The 17,736-nt window shown below is 38.0% G+C and overlaps 2 protein-coding genes across 2 annotated transcripts; both read right to left on the reverse strand.

Moving 5' to 3' along the window:
• Positions 1 to 437: 437 nt before the first annotated feature.
• Positions 438 to 2,722, reverse strand: snrpb (small nuclear ribonucleoprotein polypeptides B and B1). Its single transcript, XM_055214236.2, has 7 exons — positions 2,562 to 2,722; positions 1,698 to 1,849; positions 1,498 to 1,609; positions 1,259 to 1,411; positions 1,043 to 1,175; positions 696 to 821; positions 438 to 617 (listed from the first exon to the last, which is right to left on the reverse strand). The coding sequence occupies exons 1-7, from the start codon at positions 2,562 to 2,564 to the stop codon at positions 580 to 582; spliced, it is 717 nt and encodes a 238-aa protein (XP_055070211.1). The 5' UTR covers positions 2,565 to 2,722; the 3' UTR covers positions 438 to 579.
• A 259-nt stretch (positions 2,723 to 2,981) lies between these two features.
• Positions 2,982 to 16,805, reverse strand: itcha (itchy E3 ubiquitin protein ligase a). The gene is made up of 24 exons (XM_073870531.1): positions 16,649 to 16,805; positions 14,940 to 15,004; positions 14,678 to 14,820; positions 13,936 to 14,059; positions 13,615 to 13,746; positions 13,233 to 13,281; positions 12,860 to 13,020; positions 12,371 to 12,593; positions 12,184 to 12,279; positions 11,820 to 11,994; positions 10,547 to 10,616; positions 10,348 to 10,432; positions 10,076 to 10,204; positions 9,781 to 9,853; positions 8,940 to 9,011; positions 8,742 to 8,830; positions 7,243 to 7,402; positions 7,020 to 7,153; positions 6,803 to 6,943; positions 6,598 to 6,718; positions 5,173 to 5,277; positions 4,971 to 5,067; positions 4,732 to 4,804; positions 2,982 to 4,589 (listed from the first exon to the last, which is right to left on the reverse strand). The coding sequence occupies exons 2-24, from the start codon at positions 14,962 to 14,964 to the stop codon at positions 4,490 to 4,492; spliced, it is 2,577 nt and encodes an 858-aa protein (XP_073726632.1). The 5' UTR covers positions 14,965 to 15,004; positions 16,649 to 16,805; the 3' UTR covers positions 2,982 to 4,489.
• Between the last annotated feature and the right edge of the window lie 931 nt (positions 16,806 to 17,736).

Below are 17,736 nucleotides of genomic sequence, written 5' to 3' on the forward strand. Positions count from 1 at the left end.
GTATTTGACGGTCGCATTCAATGAAATTGACGTGAACTGACAGCAGCTTTGAAGATCAACTACATCAGCACAAAACCGTCATCCATGAAAAGTTTCATCTGTTTTCAATGAAACATTAGCCAATTATTCCACAGTATCTGCGAACGTTTCATAAAAAAATGAAAACTGGTTAGCCCACAACAATCATTTGTACTCAACAAACGCTCCCAAATATATTTTGAAGTCGCGGCAATTGAATTTCACCAAAATGGTCGCAACTTTAATCCCCGTCTCTACCCATGGATAAAAACATCTGCTAAACGAATATTAACAAATTACATTTTTATTAATCTCAGTTGCAAATTTCTTGAAATGCACAATGCATTTTTTACAAACAGCCTTGAGGGTCATGCACATCTACGTTCACAACACATCATTCTTAGACAAAACACAAGCCATTTTAAAACAATGTCGATTAGACACTTTATTAAAAAAAGAAAAAACAAAATACAAAATTAAATTGAAACTATACAACAACTTGCAGCCAACATTTCCTATACAAAGAAAACATTCCAAACATCCATATCCAGTGTGGGGGATTTAAGGTCTGGGTGGACGCATTCCTGGAGGAGGAGGTCCTGGAAAACAAAATCAAGTTAAACCACTGAAGCAACCAGTCAAGTAACACCAACACACATCTTTTAAATAAGTCTTACCTCTCATTCCAGGGGGTGGCGGCCTCATGCCAGGAGGCGGCATTCCCATTGGAGCGCCACGGCCAGGTGGCATTCCCATCGGTGGTCCCATGGGTGGCCGCATGCCTGGAGGAGGTCCCATCATACCTGTGGCAGAGCAGAAACACAAGGACAGGAGTGAACATTTGCTATCATCAAACAATATCTGCACATTTGTGCATGGCCATGAGATTCTGAGCTCAGCGTAATCCTGCTACAAAAATGTAGATTCGTCATAAGACTCAGAAAAATTGTCGTCATCACAGCTGCTGAACCGCCACAGCGAACCAAAACATCAACGTCAAAAAACCAATAAACAAAGACGGCACCTGGAGGAGGAGCTCCTCTGCCCATAGGTGGAGGGGGTCCACCTCGGCCCGGGGGATACTGCGTTGGGGCACCAGCTATACTGGCACCTGCAGCCACAGCGCCGACTGTGCCTCTACCCTGAGGGGTCATGACCTGAGAAAACATCCAACAAATTGTTTTAACCCAAATGAAGTCAGGTATTGAAAACTGGCACAAGGTTTAAATACGGAACTCACCTGCTGTGATGGGCCACCAACTCCTCTAACAGGTCCAGCCAAACCAGCTGGAGCCTGGGCCATTGGTGCGCCGGCTGGTACACCTCTACCCGCAGCTCTGCCGACACCTGGACCTCCAGCAACTCCTGCCAGGGGTACACGGGCAATGCCAGTCTGCAACAAAGAAGAGTCAAAATTTAAGGTTAGAACAATAAAACAAATAGGATTTAAATCAAAAGTGTTTGCAATTCTCCACTTACATCTTTAGGTGGAGGTCCTTCTACAGTCATAGAAACTAGATTTTCTCCTCTAAGCAAAACTAAACCCAACACTCGCTTTTCCTCACGTTCTGGCTGCTTGGAATTCTTGGGTCTGTGAAGAGAAATAGTCAGATAGAAACATGGTTTTGACCAACAGATATGTTTATTGGTTAATATTTTACACTTTGAGAAGGTCTTACTTGATCTTTCTGAACTCATCACAGTCACACAATATCAGGTTCATGTGCTTGTCGAAAGCTTTAAACGTGCCGATAAAGATTCGCCCATCTTGCAGGATACAGCGCATCCGAAAGTCGATGTGCTGCAACATCTTACTGCTCTTTCCGACCGTCATGAAAAACAAACAAAGACAAAATTAATGTCAAATTAGAGATACATCAAATTAATCAACATCCGCACAACACACAAGCATTAACTTGTGCTTTTCCACTATAGGCACACTTTCTGTTATACAAGCATGCACCAATATTGGTTTAGTATTTTACTATCTGCATGCTAAATTCTGATTTTATTGGAGATTGAAGAACATGGAGTTTAACAAGGAAGTAAGTTAACCCGTCCATGATTCCTCAACAAACAAACTCCATTCAAGTCTTACAGGCTAGCAGTCAACATGCTAACTTAAACAACACGCATTTACAATTTAAAATAATAAGAGCAGCATTAACTCAAACATACAACGAAATCAAACATCAAAAGCTCATGCATGACTTGCTTCTACAAAACGCAAAAATGCTGGACACCATTAGCATTCATTAGCATTTAGCACAAACAAAGTCAGATTTAACTTTGGTAAATGCTTTACATTTTGCATTAAAACCCTTTAAAACAAACATACATGCATTTATCCATATTAGGCATATTGTAAAACTTGCGATACGCGGTTTATTATCTCTCGAATGCAAAGAGTACAAATACGGTTTGTTCTTATGAACGTAATCAGAACGTAGCCTATTTATTACACAACCTTCATCAAACATCCGACATATTACAAAAAAAAATCACTTGATATCGTACAGAAGTGTTAAATAGTGAAATCTTACCATGATTACTGTTAGGATGGCTCCGATATTACTCGGATTCTGCCAAACAAGTTTTAAAAAAATTGACCCGCGAAGAACCGCTGAGTCTTCTTTATTGGCACCAAAGCGGAAGAGAGTGCGACACGAACACAGTCCGACCGGAAACACCAAACACAAAGTAACGGCCCACTACTGCTGACATTCAGTTCCGCTTATCAGTTTATTTGTTAAATAAAAGGTAAACTCTAACTTTAAAATTGTTATTTAGTCGTCTAATGTTATTTTGAGATACTAATCACACCTTCCCAAACACAGTAGTTTATTATTCTTATAACATGACATCAATCCTTTGCCGTTTGGTATGTGTTACATTAAAATCTGTATAACAGTTGCACCAATAGTACATAAAATGAAAATGAATACGAATAAAAGCAACAATATTTTTCAATGGTTTTTTTATTTCTTCAGTTGAGAATAAATTGGCATCTTTATATTAACCATCCAACTGTACACATTCACTTAAAAAATAAATATAATTTAAATCATTAATCATTGCCAACTAAATGTTAATGTATAATAGATTACAGGTTAATTGATAAATAATTTACAGTGTTAAGAAAATAAAGTGGTAAGCCATCCATCTGGCCTTTACATATTTATAGCTATAAAATGTTTTAAGACATGACAACACAACCTTTATTAATCTCTCAGGATCAGTTTAATTTAAGCATTAATTAAATAAGGGCCCTAAAAACAGCATGACAGACAGCAACCTAAAATGTCTGTATTCTTGATGAATAGTTCGATATGCACTTATTCACTTTGGAGAAAAACTGAAATTTCAGAAATTTAGCATAATTTTGAGAGCACACAAATATTTCTAGTGCATAGTAATGAACATTTTTATGGGGGGGACAAATTCTGACCATGTCTTATAATAATGTATTCACAAGTATACTGAAAATTTTTATTCAGTTTCTAACCTATTCAGCTTTTATAGTTTCTTTATCCTTTAGCCCTGCATGTTTTATATTCAAGTATCAAGATATATTTTTTTTAAACATACAGAACATCCTACAGGTCAGGGCTAAATCATCTACATGTTATTAACAAATAAAACACAGTTCATTCTTTTGTGATTTTTTGTTGTTTGTTATTCGAAACAACAACTTTTTTTAAAGAATAAAATTCATCTTAAAAAGGTCAAGATGTCTGACTGCAGATTTGTTTGAACTAAAATAAGCTTAACATCACATAGTTTACAAGCCTGTAGTTTGACCTCAGGTTAGTGAAAGCTTTAGTATTTTGTGTCTCTTTACAGAGTCAGAGATGATGTGGACATTTGATGTTTTGTTTTTTGTTTTGTTTTTTTGACAGGCTATGAAATAATACAGAAATGAAAGTATACATAAAATTAGGACTATTACGATCTTTTGCACCAGTTTAAATTACATGTACAGACTGGCAATAAAAACCTCATGAAATGATGACGCACTTCCAGCTATCTCAGGAAACACAGATGGTAGAAACTTCCACCGTCTCACACTTTCACACAACAGAGAGGAGCTCTGACTCTGACAAACACTGTGCAGATTCACATTTCAAGTTGTAAAGGACAAATAAAAGAGTTTGTTGCATGTGCATCATTACAGTAGAGCCGGGACGCAGTCAATATTAGATTATATGATGATCACACAGTGTGCATAGAGAAAAGCGTTTCTGCAGTCCTTTCACTTTCATGTGTGTTGATGACCAACGAATAAAGCGGCATCATGATGCAGAAAGTGGGTCTCGAAAAAACAAGAAATGGAAGTCAATGCCAACAGACACGGACAGACACTTTCCTCAGCGTGAAAGAGAAACGCTGCTCATCCCTCGCTGCTGCAGCGGGAGCTTTTTTATGTGTGTTGTCATGGAAACATATTTCGGGATGCTATCTCGCTTCTGCGTCACTCTTGGCCAAAACCTTCAGTTTCCTCGATGGCAAACAGAAGTTTCTCCTTTAACTGCTCGTAGCTTTTATACGGCGGCAAATCCAGACGGTTAAAGCTAGTGAGACAAAACAGGTTACACTTTAAATGCCAGTGTATTCAATAAAGTAAATCATTCAAATTGACCACTAATTAATAAGATGAATTCAGTAATCGGTTATATAATCTATAATTGTCTCATAATCTCATACTGATCTCACCACGTGTGGCTCCTGGGAAGCCAGTTTTCTTTTCCAACTTTCTCAATGCAGAACTTCTGCGGTCCATTGCTTCCTGCAGAAAACACAAACAATATTCACAGTAGAGTAAACCACTAGCGTCTGTTTGGGTTCAACTACACCAGAATAGTAAACCTGATACATAACAGCAACACCACAGGAAGATTTCAAGAAGCATTGTTAGTTGGTCTGGATGTTAGTTAGTGAACTTTAACTCCTACCCATGAGGTCAGCGAATCCTCCAACTGGAAGTCTGCATGTGCCGGTCACAAACTGCAGCAGGCGCATACGCTTCTCATTGTCAATCTCTTTTACAAACTACACACGCACACAAAGAAAGATAAATGTACTTAACATTTCTGATCGTTCGGGTTTAATGTGTGGTGGTTCATATTGTGATAACCACTAGTTAGTCCGACTGACCTGCCAGAACCAGACGATTTGTTTGGTGCTGCGAGCGTAGTGCCTGTAGATGGTGTTCCTCTGCCAGTCTCCTAAATCGATCTCCTGCATTCCACACAGCATCACCTACACAACAGTTATACACACACAAACATCATATCTAAAACAACACACAGACGACTTTATTCCAACAGTGGTCTAAACTGCTGAGATGCATGTCTGTTTATGTTAGGGGTGTGAATCGTCACTGATCTCACGATTCGATTACGATTATTGTCAACGGTTTGATTCAATATCGTGACTCGTTTTTTTATATTACTGCACAGGTAAAGATAATCGGGCTGAATTTGAAAACTCTTACGACAATCCTAGATAAAGTCCCGGTCGTCTTTGTGGTTGAACCGATTATCTTGTCAGACTTTCCTGCGGCACGCGGTGGGTTAGGAGCGTCTGAATCGGCTCGGAAGCACGTCAGAAGCGCTCCGATTGTAAACATGCAAATATTTACCATCAGAAATTCTGTTGTGTGGGGGGAACCTCGAGGACATACGCACACGCATGTTAGACTGTCACATGAAACAAAAAGATGTCCAATCAGAAAGCGACCTAATAAAAGACGAAACCATAACAACCGCAGTCATATTCCAAAGTGAGATAGACATTAGAGATGTAAAAAGCAGTCCATAGTAACATTTTTTATGCCCGTCGTGTTTGTTTACTATTAAGTCACGTTTGACCCCGAGAGACATCGCAAGATTTTCATAAGATTTCCTGTGTTCTCTGCCAAGACTCACGTTGTTTGTCAAGGGAATTTGAAGATTTGTGGTGTGCTGTGATGACCACATAGTGGCAATTCACACAAATATAGGAACAAAACGGGTAAATCATTTCTTTTTCATCATGTTTGCGATCTCTAACATTTTGAAAATCTGATAAGATTTGAAAAGTCTTTTAATGTGGCCCTAGCTTTAGTCTGTCTCCCTCACATTTTTCCTGTTGCGGCTCTTTGTCATCTTTCTTGTCAAAGCCCCGCATTAAAACTCTGCTCCATAGGTGCGCGCTTCATTGATATGCTGCCTATTGCTTTGAGACGCAATATTGATTGAACACTTTACATTCTTAAAAACTTTTAACAGCGGTCCAAGTTCAAAAATCTAAAATGTGCTTCATTTACATAGTCCCCTGGGTGCGCACATTCACATCATAGAAAGACACATGCAAGTGAGACACGAGAGACAAAATAATCAATTATCAGTTTTTATGCATCGATGCATTAATCATTCACATTAGCATCGCAATGCATCAGAAAAAAATGTCAACATCTGAAGTTTATGCTAATCCACGTGGAACCTAATAGGTATGAGACAGAATAGACAGAAACTTATAACTAATGATCCTGACTAGTATTGTAACATTAAAGATTGAAGATGTTTCAGCATGTTGTACCTCTAGTTCTTTGGCATCAAAATACTGCAGGTATTGTTGTGGCAAAACCTCATTAAAACCCTCGAGGAATGACACGGTCTGTTCTTCAACCCCTCGAGATAACCTCCACTCAGCGACCAACCTGTCTCACATACACAAACATTTGATAAACATTCACTGGCATTAATATTTCAATTAAAATCCTAATAACTAAACTGAATGGTACCTGATATACTCTTCTTTATTTTCTTCTGTTACTTGAATGTTTCCTCCATCAGGTTTAAGTTCATGAGTGGTGACCTCTCCCAAAATCTCTTTATCCACTGAGAAGAACATCTCCAGGCCACATTCCTCTATATTATTATCCCTAAAAAAAGCATTACGATCAATGTCCATCTAAACAACTTCAAGATCAAAAACACTCATTGATGGTCTCCACTCACTTGATCCACATGAGAGAGTTGTAAAACTCTGGGTCGATGGACTCCAGGTCTTTGAGAGCCAGAGGTTTATTCAGGATGCGCTTGTAAAAGGGCAGAGAGAAGCCCGTGTCTATGAACTTTCCATGAAACAGGGCCTGACAAACAGAACAGGACCGTTACATTTGCTAAAGTATATTTAAAAACTGTTTTCCATCACGTCAACTTTACTTCCGAATTGTCATACCATAGCGATGAATCGGCCAATGAACTTGAAGTATTTGAGGTGGTCAGGGTTGATGGATGAGGCGGGGTTTATCTGTAGGCAGTAGTTGTCTTTGCCGGCGTATTCAAAGAGACAGTACATGGGGTTCAACACCTCATGAGAGAGCAGGAAGAACCATTCCCTTTGATACACAATATTACAAACAAAAGTCACTATTACTCTTAACATTAAATTTTAACAATAAGTAATTTATTGAACACATTTCTATTGTTGTTTACTTAAGGCTGTGTGAAAATGCTTTTATATCCACTACATCATTTCCCTGCAGAGCACTCATTTATCAAGCGAGCTTACGACAGAAAAATACGGTTGTTTCCACGCAAGACCTGGCATTTATCAATATGGACGTGAGCGGTGGCTACGATCAAATCTTATGCCAGGTTTCACCTTGTGTAGGCAAGTTTTGAGTTAGCGTCAAGAGTTAATGCATGTTTGAAATCCTATCTGAAAAGAAATAATGGGGAAAAGAAATTTGTGCTCAATTTTCCCTAAAGAAAAAACTTTAGTAACTTTAATATTCACAACAGTATTTTAGCAAATACTATAGTAGCGCTTTAAAGCTTTAACAACTTTCAACAGCTTTAAACAGCCGTCCAAGCTTTCAACAGTTTTTACAGTCCATATGAAAAGAAATAAAAACATATTTTATATGATTTGTCATTAATTTACTAATTCTATCTACACTGTTATGTGCAAAACCTGCAACGAAATTCACATATACAGCATGGTTTACATTTATTTATATTCTTATGCATTAATGCTGAATATTTTATCATAAAAAATGATTATACTACTCTAAAATAGAAGTATAAAACTCTATTATCTAAACATTTTACTATAGTAAATATACAGCGGGGGAAATAAGTATTTGACACATTAGCATTTTTATCAATAAGGGGATTTCTAAGTGGGCTATTGACACAAAAATGTATGTAGCCATCAAGCCAAATATTGAATTGAAATAAAATATTGAAATCAGAACATTTAAGTATACAAGTTGAGTTATAATAAATAAAGTGAAATGACACACTGCATTTTCCCAACTTTTATTTTGCTTTTCAAGCCATTTCATTTAAACTTGAAAGGTCAAAGTTCAGTATCCATGGAGACGTTCTTCTGCGTGGCCGGGATACGTTTCTTAACTCTAGGGGTGAGGCTTCATTTATATGAGCGTAATATTCAAATGACGATTGTTTTCAGCCGTTACATTTATCAACACCCGTTCATTCCTCTGACGGAATTTGTCGCATACGAAAGTTTAATGAATCACACGTGAGCGTTGTCGAAAGCAGATTTTTTTGCTTGGATGTACGCTGGTTTCTATGATAATTCTTTCTACGATATCTTGTTTGATAAATGAGGGCCCTGAACTTTTTAAATTAGCAGTTTTTTTATTTATTTAACACTGCCTGTGATGAACTCAACCATGCTCATTCTAAGCAGTATACTGTATAATGTACCTGGCCACGCCTCCATAGTCAAGCCCCTCCTCCCCTGGGAAAATGATCCACAGTCTTCGTCTCAGGTCTTGAGGATGACAACCCATAATCTACAAAAGTAAATATTTCAAACATTCAGATGCGCACTTAATTTCATGAGTACCAAGTAAAACAGGATTAATATGCCAAGTACATTATGTGCACAAAGAATAAATTCACCTGTTGAAACGAGTCCTCGAAAAGTGTTTTACGGCTGACATGAATTTTAAGGTGCTGAGGCATCGCTAGTTGCTTTTGTATAAAAAAACAACAACAAAGAAAAGTCAAATGTGCCAACAATCGGAAAACTTCAAATCATAAAATCTAACACTGTTTTTTAATGGTGCCAAAGAATGCATTGAATAATCTGTTAAATTGTTCTCTGATATCTACATAGAAAATGTGTGACTTTTTTAAGTGCATTTTGATCCAGAGTCAGTTTTTCATGTCCATTTACAACCCTAGGATTTGCCTTTAGAATGAAATGGTCTATTATTACTGTATTAAAAAGAGTCATGAATAATAATGTTGAGCTCTGCTCTGATTGGCTGTTTCTCAGAGCAGCTCCTTCAGTAGCTCTGTGTGTGTGTAAACAGATCTTATGTTTAAGCCTGTATCAGATGAAGATACAGATTTTGAGGAATAATCAATTGTTTGGAGATTGTTAATGGACATTTCTAAGCGGTAAGTTTTTTTTTAGTATGGACCAGCCTAAACGCTAGCATATAGCATTAACTAGCATATAGCATTAACTAGCATATAACGCTAACTCAGCAGTCACAATTTTTTGTAACAACATTGAACTTAATTTAATGTTGGGGCGTACATCATGACTGTAACGTCACAGTTGGTGTTATGTTGAGATTGGTCTGTTTTCCAGCGGTCTTTTGCATGCACATGATTTTTACTAAGAAGTTCTTATTATTCATCAATGCCTACATAAATACAGTTTTACATTCTACGGCACCTTTAAAATTTTTACTGTGATAGTAATGAAAGTCACTCCTCTGTGAGGTCACACCTGACACCAGAAGCGGAAGTAGTGCACTTTAGCTTTGAAGTCTCGCACATATGTGATCTGAGGGCCGTTCTCTCTGTGACATCACAAAAACACAAACACTGTAAAACTACAAGAACATCAATACACACAATAGCAACATTAAGTAACATTCACAAAACAATAAACTAGAGCGAAACTAAATATTTATTTCTTTAAGTTTCACAAAAAATAAATTGATAATTTTGATGCTATGTAGCTGTGGTCGACAGCTTGTAATGTACTGCATATTAAATTAACGTTATAGAAGAGGACTCACAGAGAAGATTTCCCTGTACGAGGATCGATGTACGTTGTTGTTCTCCTGTTGTGATCGACGAAATACGGAATCCCATCCACAGTAAATCTCATCTCCCAGCCCTCCGGCAGAGGTTTCTCATTTAACAACCTGATACACAAAAACAATTTCATTCAAAACACTATAAACAATAACCAAACATAATGCTGTGCTACTACATAAGGGTAAATATTTAAAAAGTGGTAATTTTGTGGTCGTTTACAATTGTGTTTTTGTATGTGACTGTGTCTCACCCTTGCGTACGAGGATCCTCCCATTGAGTGGATCTCGTGGTGTGATGAACGAAATACATTCTGCCATTACTGTCTGTCCGTTTCTCTGTGGACCAAACACACACATGCAGACGGTTGTGAATGACATGACGTGTTTTACTGTATATATGATATTCTCCATCTGCAGGACAACATGAAGACAAAAGGTGTGCTGACTCACCCCATCCCTGCGGCAGAGGTCCAAGAGGGTCAAACTCTTTATTAGCTGTGGGCGCGAGCTGTTCCTGGAGCTGAAGAGATGAGGAGAAGGACAAAAAATTTAGAGAACAAATCCACATGGAAAAATACCCCAGTGTATCAACTTCATAACCCTTCACTTAGTTTTCTCAAAATTAAATAAATAAAATATAATTTTCTCACTGTTGTGTTGTTCCAAACTCATATAACTTTATTTGGCAGTAGGATATTTCATTTGCCGCTCGTTTTCAAAAATAAAAGAAAGCAGGGACTTAAGCTCTTTAGATTTGGTATTTAAGGAACAGGAATATCTGTGACCCTGTAATCAAAAGATTTGGAGCATCAAAGTTTGATTTTAATCTGAGGCCGCATAACAATTAATCGCAATTAATCGCAACTAATTGCAGAATAAAAGTTTTGTATACATCATATGTGTCTGTGTACCATGTATATTATATTTCTTAAATATGTACATGGATGTGTGTATTTATATAAACATAATTATTATACACAGTACGCACACATATATGAAATAAACAAAAACTTTTTGCAAACGATTAATCGTTATTCAGCCCTATTTCAATCGATTTCAATCTTTGACATGATCCTACTCTGTTAATAAAAAAAGATATCAAGATTATATTTTCCCAGAATGTTGTTATATCATGTAAGATGATTTTATTTAAAAAACAGTAAATAAGCAAAAGGTTGGGGTCTCATAGACTAAAGTACTATTTGCACAAGATTAGTAATATCTGGGGACCTCGTGTGATTTAGAAATTACCTCCCTACATCTGAGTTTTGTGTGGCCGGTTCGGTTTCTTCCAGATATAAAGTGAAAAAACTAAATAAAAAATGTGCACAGGTAACAAAAGCCTTGAAAATAATATATGACCCCGCTAATTCCTGGCCAAATTACATAGATGCCAATTCGCACAGCAATAATGTTATCACAGGACCTCGGTGTTCTGCAAAATATGGAATTTTTACAGACATGGCAGATTCGCACAGGATTAAGATCACGGACAACCTCCGCAATTATTACAAATCACTAGAGGTCACCAGGTAATACTAATCCAGTGTGAATAGGGCTTTAGTCACATTTTGTCATTTCTGGAGCACAGCAGGAGAAACCTCTGCCTCCTTTTGTTTCAGTCCCGTTCCAAGAAAAACAAGAAAAGTCAGACCGGTTTGAAAACTGATGATCATCAACCCATAGCATAAAGGCACTTTCAGTGATCCGTGTGTGAACTGACCCCATAGATGAACCGCTGGTTAAAGCGATGCATGGCTCCCTGCAGCTGACTGCGCTGGTTCTGCCACTCCTCGTAGTTTCGGACCGACTCTAGCGTGGGACGTTGCCATGTTGTGGTTCTGTTAATGTGATCGACGAAGTACACACGGCCCATCGGGTCCACGCGACGCTCCCAACTATCAAGCAAACACACAACAACCACTAAATAAATGCGATTGACATTACGAAATATGACTATATTGAAACGATTTGATGATTAAGCTGGAAAAATGTATTTCTAAGGCACGAAATGACAAACAATACATTACCTCAAAATCACTGCAATAGGCGATAAGTAAAGGAATTTGTAAAGGAGACGTCGTTACCCTGGTGGAAGTGGTTCTGGACGTTCCCATGTGGTTCTCTTCTCAATGTGATCTACGTAGTAAACACGGCCGTTCTGATCGATTCGCTGCTCCCAGCTGAACGCACAAACAAAACAGATAACATTCTTTCAGGATTTAAACGTCAACTTTTTTATGTGCATTATAATAACTTTGTCGTGTGGTTTACCCTGGCGGCAGAGGACCGTTACTGATCAGGGATGACCTGGGGGGTGTTGGACTCGCTCTAGGGGGTGTTGGACTTGCTCTGGGGGCTTGATTTGACCCTGATCCTGTGCCTGATCCAGAGCTTGACCCCTGACTCTCCGTTTCTCCATTCACGCACACTCGTGGGGACGACTCAGGACTGGGAGCGCTGCTGCTGTGAGTTGGAGTGGAGCCGGCAGAGGACGCTAGAAAAAAGCAGTAGTCAACTTTGATCAAGGGCTGCATAACGATTAATCGTGACTAATCGTTTGCAGAATAAAAGTTTCTGTTTACATCATTTATGCGTGTGTATTGTGTATAATAATATAATATAAATTATATATACATATGAAAATTATTATACAGAGTACATACGCATAAATGATGTAAACAAAAACTTTCATTCTTCAAACAATTAGTCGCGGTTAATCGTTATGCAGCCCTACTTTGATCATGGATTAGAAGTCTGTACCTGTGGAGGAAGCAGGTATATGTTGTTGTCGCTGGGGTTTCGAGGGCCGCGGGGGTCTCAGAGCCCCTGTAGATAGAGAGGCAGACCCTGTACTTCCTAACGCATGACCATTGGGCACTGACGCATCATCGATGATGTCACTGGATGGAGATGAATCTCGACTAGAATGACAAGAAATAGACAAAAGCAAATGTCAATGTCTGATTACTTCGAACAGCAGAAAGAAAACAATGATTGGGCACCTGATTTTTATTCATTTAAAAACTTGGAGTCTTTTTAAAAAACTGCATTAATTTCATCAAATGCAAAGACGCAAAAATGATGCTATTTATGTAAATTGTAACATCATAGTACAGTCGTGGGTAATATTTACCTTACTGCTACATTTCCATTCAAAGTGGTTTCTCCATTTAAAACAGCATCTGTAATTAGAGAAACATTTTATAACTGCTCTGATCTGAGACCAGCATCAACACACAGAATGGCTTGCGATCACAAAATTGGCCTACTTCTTACACATTTTCACAGTGATTATGTTGGAGATGGATTGAAATATGGTTAAACATGTCAAGCAGAAAGCACTTTACTCTTGGTGAAATCAGTATCAAATTATCCAAAAAGGCTCATGAACGAGTGGGAGCAGGATCATGTTAACATTGTGAATGATGGGCATTGACAAAATAGCATTATATGAAGATTCTGAATCAATAATCCAAGCGCAGTGTAAAATGTTTTGAAGGAATAGAAAATCTTACTATGTTTTTGCTCTTCAGAAGCGAACGTCTCAAGATCCACCTGCAGTCCATCCAAACACACCGAGAGATCTCCAACCACATCTGACTTCTCTCTGTCTGAGCTCAATTGCAAGGACTGCACAACCTCACAAACTGACACAAAAAGTTGTATACATGAATATTTCTTATAAACAGTTCAAGTAGGGTAACGTGGGACTCACATGATCACAGCCACAGAGAAAGGACTCAAATCATTTCATCTGTCTCGCACGCAAGCACGCTTACACAATAAAACACAAACTCTGAATAATCTTACTCAGACAAGTGGAAAACATAACTTACTCTTCATGTTGTTGGCTTTTAGGGTCTCGCTGATTTCCAAAGTGGCCATACCCAGCAGAATGTCTGCCTTCAGGGTCTGATGACTCCAAACTCGGAAAATTAACTTGCTGAAAGGTGTGACGATCACAGGAAATATAAATACCAAAGACATATGGCATAAATAACATAAAAACAACATAATGAACTCTAAAGGTGCGGTCACACAGAAATTTTTGTTTTACCAACAAAACGCACAAGAATGCATCAGACCAAAAACGCAAAGCGTGCGCGAAATGTTTTGTATCTTGCTGTGTTTCCAAGTTCAAAACTGAAAATAACAGTATCGTACAATCCTGTTTTGTACAAAAATAAATAAAGAAATAAATAAAACGGTGCAAGCATGTCAGAATCCATGATGCGTGAAAAACAACACTTTAGCGTGTGATCTCATTTCCAGTACCTGCCCACATACGGAAGACATTTTGCATGCTGACAGTCTAGTGTGACCGTGGTATGAGTCTTTTTTAGATTCTGTATTTATATCTAGGGTTGCAAAATTCTGGGAAAATTCTTTGGAAACTTTCCATGGAAATTACATGGGAACATTGTGACAGATGAAGATGAGTCAGATGTTAAGGAAGCTAATGTTCGCATGTGATACAGTTTGTATAAATTACCCAAAATTACATATACCGGTAATTAGTTTCCAACTTTTAATATTTCCAAAATTTACTTTACAATATTAATAAATCAGTGATTCTTACACAGTGAGCGACTGCTTCCATTTGGGACTGTTTGTGTTGGTACATTTCTCTGTCTTTTTGGATTGGCCGTCCACACACACCTCCACATATGGACTGGGCCCAAACCAGTTTTTCTTATTCTCCCGCAGCTTGGCGGACAAAACTGATGAAGCACAAATAAATATAATCATACATTCACTACAGGTATGGACGTGGTAACATTACAAAATGATATAATGCAAATAATTAAGATTTTAATTTTGAACACTGCTACAAGCTTACTGGTTATTTGCAGTTGGGCCTTCATTATACAGCCATTTAAAGGACGTCCTGTGGCTCAGGTAAATCTGAAATGAATAAGAAAGTTTTATCATCCAATCAGTTTCATATGAAAACATTCAGATGGTGGTAAATGGTGGTATTTAAAACAGGAAACAGAATTTTCAAGGTTAAAAAGAGCTTACTGGGGCTTTTGAGATTCTGAGAAGATTTTTAACAAAGAATATTTAGAATTTTCAGATTTTAATCATGCACGCATTGTTTTTTTTTTTATTACATGAAATCAGGAATAGTGCCACACTTTAACATGCCATTAAGCATATAATCTGCCACAAGATGCATTTGTGCTTTTTCTGCAGCACGCCGTTGAGAAAAATCTGATTTCTGATATCTTGACTACTGTATTTTGTCTAATGCCACCCACGGTAGAGGCGGCAAGCGCGGAAGATTTACATGTTAAGTCAATGCAAAGACACGATTAGGCATCCTGCGGGGCGATACACGCAGTTGAGCGTTCCCGTGGGAAACACACGAGTTAAAAAATCTGAACTTCGGCAGATTTCCGTGCCGCGTTAACCAATCAGGACCTTGCTGTAGTAGTGACATGATTTCAGGAAGCGAGCGGAGTGACGGAGTGTCAGAAGCCCATCTCATGACGCGAATTTACGCGTGAATGTCTCGAATGACTAGAATTCAACGTGCGGCTTTCACGCGCGAGTGAACTCAAATGTTCAAGCGTCCAACTACGCGCGAATAGCACGTTTTTGCCGCCTCTACCGCGCCTGGTGTAAAAGCAGCATAAGACGACCACGAGTTTGTCCTGTGGTTACTGGCTACTGTAGGTTCTCTATGCATTTTGTTGAACGGTGGACAGAGCCGTCGGTTGCAATTCACAATCTCAATGCTAGATGCCGCTAAAATCTACACACTGCACCTTTAACTGAATGTAACTTTATTAGATTAATTGGATAGGGTTAAAATAGTCATAGTATTACTATCATACTTATTCAACCATGCATCACATCCAGAATTACCATTGCAGCTCCCTACATGAAATAAGAAGGTTGATCAAGTTTTTGAAACGGTTGTCCACTGACAACAACAGAGAAAGGATGTGGTTTTCACTTACAAAAAGTACCACGGTACATAGTAATATCATTTAGGTTATTCTTTGAAGTTCCTTAAAGCAGTATGTAAATAATATGTAAATATACACACCTATAATTAAAAGTGCTAAATACAGTGATCTTTGCAGTGATGCCATAGGCGAGGAAGAATCATTTTTGTTCTTCGAAGTATAGCAATCATTTATAACATGATACCACTACTGTACCACTTTACAGCCACAGTAAATTCAATAAGATCCATTACAGACCAACGTTAGATCCTTTACAATAACACAGCATGAAGAGTTCCATAATAAACGCAAACAACGCAACAGCAGCACAGTTGCGACGAATCCTGTGAGGCAGTGACGTCAGATTGCGTTCTTCACCGAAAGTGTCGCAGATTAGTCAACTTAACTAGCAAGACATTTGTTTAACCCTTAACATAACTACCGCAAAACGATTGTTTAAGACGTTTCAAAATGACAGTTTATCTACATAAACCATTGAGCTGTCAAAACACCCGTCACATAGTCACCGGTGCTAACGCGTTATCATAACACGACCGTTTTTCATCCACATTTCCCCTCAAATCTTATATCTTACCGCGTTACGGTAACTGGAAATGTATGTAGACCTCGGGCTGAAGGGGGTTTGAAGGAAACTTTCCGTCAATGCATCAAACTTCGCTCCATCTCATCCGGGTGAGCAAAGGTCCGCCACCAGCGCGGACTCCATTTCGCTGTGACGTCACTGCGCGAGATCCCGTGACGTATCGTGATGCGTCTTCAGAGATGTTTGTACAGGGTCGGATACATATATTTTTTCATTAAACACAGAAATACCTAAATATATCTCATTAGATACTACAGTGGGTACAATGTGTGGGTGTATCTCAATTTAACTTCATTATAACTGGATGTTAAGATGGTTCAACTTTGTTCACCAGATGGCGGCATTTATCAGTACACAATAAGCAGGACTCTACCAATTTGTTTACCAATTTTAATTATATTGTGCAAGTTTAGGTCTAGATTGTTTTTAAGAAGGTAACAGAAATCTAAATATCCTAGCAAACACAGGACGTTCCCCTAACGTTAGTCTTTGGTTATTTTTGCGAACCAAAAATAAAAGTCTGGGAACATTCTTTTTAGGTTTTATATTTTTTTTGCAACCTTAAAATAATGTTCCGATAACGTTGCAGGATGTTTTTTTAATAACCTAAAAATAACATAATTTTTTCTAATGGTTATTTTTGGAAGCATAAAATAACGTTACCATAACATTGCAGTTAAGTCATTTTTAAATAACCTAAAAATAACATAATTATGCATCATTTTCTCTAGTGGTTATTTTTTGGAACCATAAAATAACGTTCCCATAACGTTGCAGGGTGGTTATTTTTAAATAACCTAAAAATAACGTTATATTTTCGTAAAGAAAACTTTCCCGGCTAACCAAAACCTTGGGAAATAACGTCCTGGAAACTAAAACCAACGTTAGGCGAACGTTTTGGGAACAAAAATTGTTAGCTGGGATATTACAAATTTGATATTATATTTTAAAGCTTGCCAGTTTTTTGTTGTTATAACCGACAACAACAACTTAGCATGACAAACAGCAAGATGACATAAACAAGTATTTCATTATCGTATCCATATAAAAACCAGTCAGGGTTTTGAGCGAATGTGATT

This window comes from Misgurnus anguillicaudatus, chromosome 8 (genome assembly GCF_027580225.2).
Source record: "Misgurnus anguillicaudatus chromosome 8, ASM2758022v2, whole genome shotgun sequence".
NCBI classification, from domain to species: Eukaryota; Metazoa; Chordata; class Actinopteri; order Cypriniformes; family Cobitidae; genus Misgurnus; species Misgurnus anguillicaudatus.

Excerpts from the sequence above, each read along its gene's own strand:
- snrpb (XM_055214236.2), bottom strand. Across the intron at positions 1,412-1,497 it reads AAGGACCTCCACCTAAAGAT|ACTGGCATTGCCCGTGTACC; the intron begins GTAAGTGGAGAA and ends TCTTTGTTGCAG. Across the intron at positions 1,176-1,258 it reads TTGGTGGCCCATCACAGCAG|GTCATGACCCCTCAGGGTAG; the intron begins GTGAGTTCCGTA and ends ATGTTTTCTCAG.
- itcha (XM_073870531.1), bottom strand. The coding sequence starts at position 14,964 with ATGAAGGCCCAACTGCAAATAACCA. Across the intron at positions 14,060-14,677 it reads GGAAGCAGTCGCTCACTGTG|ATCGTCACACCTTTCAGCAA; the intron begins TAAGAATCACTG and ends ATATTTCCTGTG. Across the intron at positions 10,433-10,546 it reads ACCTCTGCCGCAGGGATGGG|AGAAACGGACAGACAGTAAT; the intron begins GTGAGTCAGCAC and ends TTTGGTCCACAG.